This window comes from Salvelinus fontinalis, chromosome 32, assembly GCF_029448725.1.
Source record: "Salvelinus fontinalis isolate EN_2023a chromosome 32, ASM2944872v1, whole genome shotgun sequence".
NCBI lineage: Eukaryota > Metazoa > Chordata > Actinopteri > Salmoniformes > Salmonidae > Salvelinus > Salvelinus fontinalis.
In genome coordinates, this window is record NC_074696.1 from 21,879,175 (window position 1) to 21,890,568 (window position 11,394).

Here is an 11,394-nt window from a genome sequence, read left to right on the forward strand (position 1 = left end):
CCCTTACACAGACCTTCTTCAGAGTTAGAAATTCTGAAAAAACAGGGCTTCCACCTTATTATGGGAGACAGAATGCAATTCTATTAGAATGCACAATATATAAATTAATGTTGTGGATAGTTCCACCCATATGTAACTGTCAAATTGCTGTGGTCTGAGGTGCTTTGCCTGTTCTAGTAATTATATTTCTATGGTTCCACCACTATCAAAAATCTGAATGTAAAGGAAGACTATGTTGCAAGAAAGAAATTGACCAGTCGGGCATTTGACAGATGCTTGACTGTAAATGTTTGCATGATGCGTCCCCACAGGGTGTGCTGTGGGGGGGCTGTTTTATTAGTGGTGTGAAACAGACAAGCTAACATCAGGTCCAACCTGTCTCTGCTACTCTACCAGACTCGGGCATTAAACACACTATGGCTTAATGCATTATCTGGCCCATAGAGCTTGGTGTTGTGTGGGAGAAGTGAGAGAGACGAGGCAGGGTGGGATATATTGTTTGTGTTTCTAGACTGCTTCTGTGGTTTAAGTTGAGAGAGAGGGAGAGTAGGGGGAAGTGGAGGAGAGAGGGTGAGAAGAGAGGAGGAGAGGACAGAGAGGAAGAGATGACAGAGAGGAAGAGATGACAGAGAGGAAGAGATGACAGAGAGGAAGAGATGACAGAGAGGAAGGAGAGAGGTGCACAAGGTGTAGAGAGTGGCAAAGAATTTAGCAGTAGAGGTAAGAGAATGGAATGGAAGGAAAGTCAGAGGATGTCAGAGGACGGTAAAGAGGGAGAAAGGACAAAGAGAGGATGGAGAACAGATACATATCTCAACTGGACAGACAGAGACATGGAACACATGCAGTATTGAACTTAACCCACAGTGAAAAAACCTCCAAGTTGCCACTCATCAATGCAGTGCTCTGCAAGACAGGCTAGTGCTCTCCAGCACTTGAGGCCCCGTGTCACCGCAGCAGCTGAGGGTGTAAACAGGTACTCCAGTCTCGTTAAGCATACTCTCCCTCTCCCCTCCCATCTCTTCATATCTTTTCCCTCATATCTCCTCTCACCTCAGAGCTAAATGGCATGGATGATATAAGCACACTGAACTTTGGGGGTGGTTCGTTTTGAACCTTTTGATATAGGCCTATTATTGAGCGTCTTGGTTTGGGGTAGAGTTCTCATTCAGGGTTGCAAATCTCAAAAATTGCGATTGAATAAAGTGGAATGATAGCCTATACACTAAAAAAATGAGGGTTACTCAAAGCTTCTTTGGGAACGGTGATGGTTCTATGTGGAACCATAATGACTCAAATAACCCTTTTGAGCTTTCAATGGTTATTTACAGATCACAAAAGGGTTCTTTGCTCTTTTAGTGACACTTTTAATATAGGGTAGGCAGCTCATTAGAATATTTTGTGGCGTGGTTTTCTCATAGCTCTTTTGTACAACCATGAGTGAGTATATCCAATGTGTTGTGTTATCAGCACCTTCAGAAAGTATTCACGCCCCTTTACTTTTTCCACACCTTGTTGTGTTACAGCCTGAATTTAAAATGGATTCAATTCAGATTTTGTGTCACACAAATGGCTGCACACAATACCCCATAATGTCTAAAGTGGAATTAAGTTTTTATAAAATGTTTAGATATTAATAAAAAATGAAAGAATACAATTAGCTTTAAGGTCCCTCAGTCGAACAGTGAATTTCAAACACAGATTCACTCACAAAGACCAGGGACATTTTCCAAAGCCTTGCAAAGAAGGGCACCTATTCATAGATGGGTAAAAAAAAACAGACATTGAAAATTGCCTTGAGCATGGTGAATTTATTAACTACACTTTAGATCAATGCACACAGTCACTACAAAGTTACAGGCGTCCTTCCACACTCAGCTTGCCGGAGAGGAAGGAAACAGCTCAGGGATTTCACCATGAGGCCAATGGTGACTATAAAACAGTTAGAGTTTAATGGCTGTGACAGGAGAAAACTAAGGATGGATCAACAACATTGTAGTTCTGCCACATTACTAACCTAAATGACAGAGTGATAAGAAGGAAGCCTGTACATAATGTCCTGAATACAAAGCGTTATGTTTGGGGCAAACACAACACAACACATCACTGACTACCACTCTTCATATTTTCAAGCATGGTGGTGGCTGCATCATGTTATGGGTATGCTTGTCATTGGCGAGGACTAGGGAGTTTTATTTAGGATAAAAAGAAACAGAATAGAGTTAAGCACAGGCAAAATCATAGGGGAAAACTTGGTTCAGTTTGCTTACCAACAGACACAGGGAGACAAATTCACCTTTCAGCAGTACAGTAACCTAAAACACAAGGCCAAATATACAATGGTGTTGCTTACCAAGACGACATTTAATGTTCCTGAGTGGCCTAGTTACAGTTTTGAATCAAATCAGCTTGAAAATCTATGGCAAGACTTGAAAATGGCTGTCTAGCAATGCTTAACAATCAACTTGATAGAGCTTGAAGAATTGAAAAGAATAATGTGCAAATGTGCAAATATTGTACAACCCAGGTGTGGAAAGCTCTTAGAGACTTACCGAGAAAGACTCACAGCTGTAATCGCTGCCAAAGGTGCTTACGCAAAGTTTTGACTCAAGGGTGTGAATACTTATGTAAATAGGATGTTTTTTATACATTTGCAAAAATCTCTAAAAACATGTTTTCACTTTGTCATTATGGGGTATTGTGTTTATATAGGCGAGAAAAAAAATATTTAATCCATTTTGAATTCAGGCTGTAACACAACAAAATGTGGATTAAGTGAATACTTTCACTTTCACTATGTATGCCATTACATATTATATATGACTGTGGCCAGTGACGTGTCTTGTGAAAGACTCATGTAGGCTATGGCCTTGTGTCAACTGAGAACAGTTGACTAAATCAGTCAGTGGTTCTCAATTCTCTTCTCAGGGTCCCCCAGCTGATCCAGAGGTAGCTCACTTGATTCAACTTGTCAATTAACACAATAATAGCAGCTATGGAATTTAACAATATCCCCAACCAGAGTAAAGAACCCTGTATGGTTATTCAAAGTGGCTGTTCCACTGGATGTCATAAGGTGAATGCACCAATTTGTAAGTCGCTCTGGATAAGAGCGTCTGCTAAATGACTTAAATGTAAAATGTAAATCTTAAAAGAACCTTTCAGATTGAGAAAGGTTCTTTATAGAACCATTCTCCATAAAGGTTATATAAAGAACCATCAAAAAGGGTTCTATACATCCACATAAAGAGTTGTAACCATAGTGGAACCCTTTTTTGGTGCTATTTAGATCATTTTTTAATTGTTATTTTTATAGAACCTTAGGGTTCTTTATAGCACCATACAGGTTCCAGGTAGAACCTTATGAGCATGGTTCTTTATTGAACCTTCAAAAAAGGGTTTTAAATTACATCAAAAGGGTTCTGCTATGGTTACAAGCCAAATAACCTCAATCTGGTACTATTTAGAAACATGATTTTTTTTGTGTGTGTAGACCATTATTTCAGAGATTGTTCATTGTACCGCTTTATAATCCTTAGCTAGCTCTGTGTAAATAAGACTATAGGCTTGTTCGATATACTATGTCTACATTCATTGTGCTGAAGAAAGAAAGTAAACTTTACAGGAAGAGCCAGATGTCATTATTTATCATCTTAAATCTAATTTATTTATGAAGCAGAAAAAGAATGGAATTCTCGGTTGAATTCGTCTTGAATTATTTAGACTGAAATGGTTAATTCCATACAAGGCCTCGGAAGATCTCGGCTCTGTTCTGTTGAATACTTTATTATCTTTCCTAAACCGAAAACGCAGGAGAAAAGAAGAGAGGGAAAAGTAGTTTATTCATCCCGGACCCTACCGCTTAATTGTTCTTTAACTCTTATTTAGAAAGTGTTTATGGAACATTTTATAAAGCCTCAAATTCGTGAAGTTATGTTGAATAATTTATTGTTTTTGACAACTGAAGGTTTTTGGGATATTGTAGGATTTGAGTTGAAGAGAGGGTGAGAACTATTCCAGTAGGCCTATAATGTTATATTTTACTAAATTGTCTTTGATGCAACGACATTAAGCATCTTATACAGATATAGTGATATGATGGGTGTGGTGATTCAAAGACCAAAATAAGTCCATGATGTAGGCCTTTACTGAATATATATATATATATATATATATATATATATATATATATATATATATATATATATATATATATATATATTTTTTTTTTTAAAAGATGTTTACCAGATCGAATTGTACCTCATTTGTATCAGTAGTATCCATCCATTCGATCCCTCTCATGCCACTTATTATTCTAGCCTTAACATTTTGAAAAGTCTCCCTCAACCCTCGGGTTGAACGGCATCATGTCATGGGTCTTCTTACAATGTCAGACCTAGGCTACTCCTAACCCTTCAGCTGGCAAATCAGAAGAGATATTGCATGAAGTCAGTGGAGATAAAGCTATTAGATTAAGAAGTGTGTTAGGCAGCTCAACTCCTCGCTAATGGAGTATATTCTATAATGGAGTGACCCGTTTAGAGAGCGGTGGATGCGCAGCTCATGGTCCCAGGTTGATGCAGTCAAAAGCCGGCTAATGAAAAGAGACGCATCACTGATTGCTGCTATATCTGGGCCCGCGGTGGAAGTGGCATCGATTTAACAATTTAGCAGCCCTGTCCTCTGTGTGTTGGAATTAGTCACGGCTCAAGGATGCCCAGCTTGCCCCCTTTTACAAACATACACACACACAAACTGAGGGAAAAATAGCCTACTACAGTATATCTCGATCTCCAATGTGCATTCATTGAGGAACTAACTATGTGTGCAAAATATTCAGTCTTGGAGGAAATTTTAAGTTCAATAAAAAATGTTAAATAAATCTTTTTATATTTCGTTTGTGGGCTATGATATATTTTCATGATTTAGCGACAAAATTTCAGCACCATAGAGAGCGAACGCAACGAGCAAACAGACGCATCAGAGAGAACATCATTCTGCAAAAAACGATTGTTTATTTCAGTGACTCAACAACTGCAATCGGACTTTAGTGCAAGAACATGTATACACGTGTGAAATAGTTATATCAGATGTGATCATAAGCAAAACATATATTATGCTTTATTTCGTTTAAGAGAAAAAATGGTGCTCTCATGCATCTGGTTATTATAAAAGGTCTGTAAACGGTGTAGGCCAGTAGGCTACTCCCCCTAAGGTATTCCCACGGGGCTGTAGAAATACCAAAGTTCCAATAAACGACTAACGTGATACTCCAACATCATAAAACTACATATTTTCAGTGTTTTTGTGATCAAACCATCCAGCACTTTCTAATCTGTTGAGGGGTTCATTTTACCTGGAGAATGAGTAGGTTACTACATTGCTTTTCTATGTCCAAAGGGATTGAATCCCTCTTTTCCACTCATTTACATCTGTGTTTTAAACTGAAAGTACTAACAATTTTAAGTTTATGCAGAACTTATTTACTGACACTGATGTAGCCTACGTCGATGTACTGACACTTTTCTAAAACAAAAAAAGGCATGGAAGCATGTGCCATCACAGGGAGTTCATATACCTTTATACAGCAGTCTCTGTAAGTCTCTGTAAAGAAGTCTATACATTCTGCAAAGACGAGGTAACATGTTCAACAGAACGTTGTCCCAGAGTTCTGCCTTCCATCACCTGTCTATTTAACCCAATCCATGCCCTGTCCATGGCTGGCTTGGACAACACAGGGTTAAAGGAACTCTGTCTGAACAGTGGGTCGTGGAAGACCCCGTCCACCCAATCTCTGAGGGTAGTCACCGGCGAGTCCTGCTGCCTAGCCCCCCCCACCTTCAGGTGGGGTACTTCAGTTGGATACCCCCCTGGGGAGAGAGACTCGCTGGGGGTGGCTGTGTGCATGCATGCAGGGAATTCAGGTTGGATAGCAGCAGTTTGTGCGATGGACCAGATTTTAGGTTTGCTGCTCTCTGTACTTTGCAGGTCCTGTTGAGTGTAGAATGAGTTGGTTGTTCGTTCGTGCTCTGGTGTGTGTTTGGGGCAGTCTGCTGACAGTGACAACCGCTCGTTCCCATGTCGGGATGTGTCTGGGGTATGTCTGAGTGGGCTGGTAGAAGGGTCTTTGGGGTGGTGGCGGTGGTCCGGTGGTGTGTGTACTGGGGTGTCCTTGGTGTGAAACCGGTGTTTAGGGTCGCAGTCAGAACCATCTGACTCCAGCAGATCAAAGTCCTCCAGATCACTCTGTTGTAGGTCCACACACCTACCTGTTACAGAATCTACAACCAAAAAATACATAGATGTTTTAACAATCATAAACTTGACAGCCTGATAGAAAGCAACTTCCATCTAAATTAATAGACGCCATTTTAATTGCTTCTTTTAGTTAATGATATAAATCTATGGTACGCATGCACTCACCATCAACATCTATCTCGCTTTTGATTGGCTCTTCCTCTTGTGATCCCTCTGCACTGTCGCTGTCATCCTCACAGCCCCTCTCGTCAGAGCTCTTATTGGCTCGTGGTGACCATGTGACTTTGTTCTCCTTCTTCAGCCTCCGCCGTGCATTGGCAAACCACGTGGACACCTGAATGAACAAACACATTAAGAAATTATTGCATATTTGATCAATTCCCAAGCTGGCCTTTGTGGCCTTGAGCAAGGCACTTAACCCCTAAAACTGCTTCAGGGGCACTGCAGTATGGCCGCCCTCTGCTCCAACCTCTCCAGCCTGTGTTTGTAATTGTTTTTAGGACAAAGCAGAAGACATTTCTGTGGGATGTAATCTTTATCTGTGATTATCCAGTGCTGACACTGTAACGGAAAACTGTAATTTATACGGTAATTTGGGGTATTATCATCAGTAAAATACTCTAGCATATGGTAAATGATGGTGCATTGTGGAAAAATGTTGTGGGTGGGGAAATACTGTATTTCGAATGGTACTGAAATTCCATCCCACAGAATACAGTACCGTACCATATCTTTGGAGCTCCAATAATGTTTTTACCACTAGCGGGTGCATGGCATTGTTGTTTCTGTCTCATTAACATATTTTGAGGTGCGCCTTGTAAGAGACTATATTTGTTGCACCTCAGGTTCAAAAGTGATGAGGCAAAATTCGTACATGTCTTTGCTGGGCCTGGAGTTTGTACTGATATCATGACCTGGTCAGGTAAAACTCTGGGTCCTATTTGTAGGCTATGACAGGGTCCAATGTTAACATGGCTCAAAATCTACTGGCCTAAACAGAATCTCTACTGGCCCGGACATGGTGTAATTTTTAAATGCATTGGGGTCACTAGGTTTGCATGCTTTCTCTCTATATGCAGCTATTAATAGCCTATATTTGGTTAGTATGATATGTATTAAAAAGCTGTTTAATATAATTTAGAAATGTAACTCATTACGTTGTAATAATTGCATTAATTTTTGTTTCTAAAGTATGTTATTTTGAGAGAAAAAAAATTACATCTCAAAATAGGATGCGGCCCCTTTAAGACAATTGCGTTCCAAAGGAGATTTCTAACTGGCTACAGTAGGCCAGGAAAGAGGAATGCTAAAGTGTATTTTGTAGCTTACTCTTTGCACACGATCAGTAGTAGCCAGCATATTGCTAGTGTGTTCCCTATTGAAGGTTTACTTTTGTAAATTACTTTCACTAAAATAAATAAGCTCAGCAAGTAGATTGATGGGCGCTTATTTTTACTTGAGGACAATTCGTACGTGCTGTTCGAATTTAGCTATCAACTTCTGTAGTGCTCGAGAAGTTGTCACTGCGCGAGCGTAGTGGTGCTTGACTGTACGGCCAATTATATTGCACAAATACAAATAGCACGACTTTTCTGAGTGTAGTCTTCAATGGTTTGCAATGGTAGGCAGCGACAGAGCAGGTAAATGTTGAACTGGAATTCAAAAATGCGCTGAGAAGTTACTGGCCCTGTCGGTAATGCTGCTTTGAAAATGGCCACACCAGATTATCAAGTACTGGGGGAAATGCTGTCTCGCCACACATTTTTAGGTGGCTCTGTTTGCACCTGTGAGTAGGAATGCTGTACCAATTTAACTCGTAACTCGTATATGTACTTAATATTTTTGATTTAACTGACCTGGAAGACCAGTTGTGTGGAATTTAGTCTATCACTGAACAGATCAATTAGCTCAGTTGGCCGGGTATGGTGCCTAGTTGTACCTGTGGCACTCCAGGAGCAGGGTTGTCTACCTCTGGAGTACTGTTTTTAAGCAATAAGGCCCGAAGGAGTGTGGTATATGACTAATATATCATGGCTAAATGCTGTTCTTAGACAAAACACAATTCGGAGTGCCTGGATACAGCCATTAGCCATGGTATATTGGCCATTTACCACAAACCCCCGAGGTGCCTTATTGCTATTATAAACTGATTACCAACATAATTAGAACTATTATATATATTTTTTTGTCATACCCATGGACACGGTCTGATATAAGACGGCTTTCAGCCAATCAGCATTCAGGGCTCGAACCACCCTGTTGATAATATGAAATATATCATTTTACTTGCCACTGAGCTGCTTGTCAAAGTCACTGCAAAGTCACTGCAACCCCTTTACAGTGTAGTGCTCCTCAAAAAGTGAAGAGCACTGTGATTAACCAGTACATAGTGCTATTCGATCAGACATGTACTGGAACACAACAATAAGTTCAGTAGAGCTCCAACTAACATGTTCCGTCTCCAAACACTGAGCCAGTTGTTACCTGTGTGAGTGTCATCTTGGTGATGATGGCCAGCATGATCTTCTCTCCCTTGGTGGGGTACGGGTTCTTCTGGTGCTCCTGCAACCAGGCCTTCAGTGTGCTGGTGGTCTCCCTCGTAGCGTTCTTCCTCCGGGCAGCTGCACTGTCCACTGATGACCCATACCTGGGAGAAGGGAGGAGGGGAGGGGTGTCAGAATAGGAGTTTATTTGAAAGAGAAACTCTTCCAAATATTTTATTTTCAATCCTATGTTTATTGGATCTAAGATATGCTGGAGTTTTCAAATATTTTACTTTTTACTTGGAACTATAAGGGGTTTGACTTATTACATTGTGCAGGAGATATGCGTTCGTAAATGGAACTATTTTATGCCACAATTACGCATGCGTTATCACTATTTCTCACTTTTAGATACAATTGAAATGTTTTCTAACAGAATTACAAGTTATTTAGAAACAGATAACGTGTTTAGTAGACATACCCATATCGGTCATATGGATACTGTCCAAATGCGTAATCGTACGGATAGTAAGCAGGGGTTTGAGAGGCCCTCACATGCGCAGCCGCTCCATCTTTGGAGTCCAATGTTCCCTGCAAATATGAAATCAAAATATTTTATTATTCGTTATTATTTCATTGTGATTGAGAAAACCTTTCAAAACCTGACTGTCAAAAATAGTTTTGTTTAGGCTACGTTGCCCACCACAGATATGGATCAGTCCAGTACGTACGAATTGGGCAAATGTCTGTCCTTTTAATTTTCGCTGACATGACGAATTAATTGAAACAAGAAGAAATATATATATATATATATAAACGAAATTCAATATAGAAAAGTACCTACCCTGGCATATAAAGCTGTTGCGTCGCCTCCGCAGGTGCCATAGTACCCCTGGCTCTTTCCATAGGCAGCTCCGTACACACCCAGACCTATAGCCGGTGTTGGTAGCTCTTGGCCCGGGGAGCCGAGCAGTCTGCTCTCGTACACCGGGCACCGGAGAGGCTGGGGAGAGGGAGGCATCACACCAGAGTCCAGGAGAGACCTTCCACCAGGCTCGAGGCAGTTGGCCAGAGAGCTCGTGCTCATGAGGAACTGGCGCGAATACAAGAATAGATTCTTCAGGAAGAATATAACCAATATGCAATGCGTGAGCACAAAAACAAAAAAGGCTATATAAATTAGTTATTTTGTCAAGCAAACAAAAAGTTGGGCTACAGGATTTATGTGCAAAACCGAAGACACTATAGTAACAGAAACAAATAATGTTTTCCTTCACCACACTTGTGATGTTTCTTCTAGTGAGAGACGCCTTACCTGGTGTGTAGGTGAGTAGGGGTATCCTAGCTGCGGGTAAGCCATGATATCAAACATCAGTGAATGTCGGCAAACTTCAAAGGATCGAGCACGAGCACAATGTCCAACTGTCACTCATCCGTGCATCAGGATTAATTAGCTCCTAGACGTTGATCTAAGGTCACTTTTGCAATTCCCCTCCGAATGTGGGATCTGGAGAGGTTTGTCCTAGATCTGTGAATAAAGGTAACTTTGACCAAATCAAACCAACACCGAAACGCACTGCTTTTCACCCCGGGTAAAGTGCCGGCACCCAATATTGGGTTTGTAATGAACAGTCTGCTTCAGCTCCTCTTCAGCTCTTCTTTGGGGGTATTTGGGAAACATCAGCTAGGGAAATGTCCGTTCTCCCCAATTCCCAATAATGCCCTTGGGATGTTTTTTTGGGGATGACTTAGGTGTCCAAGTCGGTTGACAGTTGGTGACTCGCTGAATTAATAAATATGTTTACTGTCCAGTCAATCTGACTCAGTGAAACGCATCATTTGCAGTCCAAAGCGGTAGTGATGTTGTGATCTATCATCCACAAACCAACCATGCCACTCCTGATGCGCTCTCTGCTTTTAACGCGCCTGTCTCTCTGACGTCACATGGACTCCCGCAGGCACCCTACGGGTCCTCTCCTTCTGGAACTTATATTCAGTTTAGAACCTTCGATTTATCCCCTTTCATGGAGAAATACAAATGTTTTAAATTAAACAAAATAGGCCTATGCCCCCAAAAAATACAATGTCAGAAATCCTTGTGCACAGAGTTGTTCTTCCTCAATGAGAGAACAGAACAAAGCCGAAGGTAGGCCTACATTCATCCAAATAATCTTGCAGAATAAACTTAGAAAAGTATGATTTCATTGAAATAGGCCTTACAAGACAGGAAATAAAATATCTATATACCTCATATACTAGGACTACTGTACTTACCGTTATTGACGGTGTCTGTGAACGACAGACCTGCTCGCTCAAAGATTCCCTCCCGTTTACACACGAGCGCACACACCGCCCCGGGGTCCCGGTAAATATAATGAGGATGTGTTCAATTCTCCCCCTCCCTCCCTCCGACACACACACACACACACACACACACACACACACACACACACACACACACACACACACACACACACACACACACACACACACACACATCGCATCAGAGCGGGAACACGGAATGACGTGACAGCTCTATCGCGGATGATTGATGACTATGAGATGAAATTAGCATAATAGCTTTTTATTCCTGTAGTTTAGATAACATGTCACCTCAATGAAATTACCTCCTGACTCCTGATCAAGCTGTTAC

The 11,394-nt window shown here is 41.0% G+C and overlaps 1 protein-coding gene across 1 annotated transcript; it reads right to left on the minus strand.

The window, feature by feature from the left end:
* Nucleotides 1–5,025: 5,025 nt before the first annotated feature.
* LOC129830920 (iroquois-class homeodomain protein irx-4-B-like) lies at nt 5,026–11,140 on the minus strand. Its single transcript, XM_055893757.1, has 6 exons — nt 10,057–11,140; nt 9,586–9,834; nt 9,223–9,332; nt 8,743–8,905; nt 6,424–6,592; nt 5,026–6,281 (listed from the first exon to the last, which is right to left on the minus strand). The coding sequence occupies exons 1-6, from the start codon at nt 10,111–10,113 to the stop codon at nt 5,617–5,619; spliced, it is 1,413 nt and encodes a 470-aa protein (XP_055749732.1). The 5' UTR covers nt 10,114–11,140; the 3' UTR covers nt 5,026–5,616.
* Between the last annotated feature and the right edge of the window lie 254 nt (nt 11,141–11,394).

What these genes read in the sequence shown, in the direction of transcription:
- LOC129830920 (XM_055893757.1), bottom strand. Translation starts at nt 10,113, where the DNA reads ATGTTTGATATCATGGCTTACCCGCAGCTAGGATACCCCTACTCACCT. An exon ending in CCTACTCACCTACACACCAG is followed by an intron (nt 9,835 to 10,056) that starts GTAAGGCGTCTC and finishes TATTCGCGCCAG; the next exon opens with TTCCTCATGAGCACGAGCTC. An exon ending in AAGCGAGATAGATGTTGATG is followed by an intron (nt 6,282 to 6,423) that starts GTGAGTGCATGC and finishes TTTTGGTTGTAG; the next exon opens with ATTCTGTAACAGGTAGGTGT.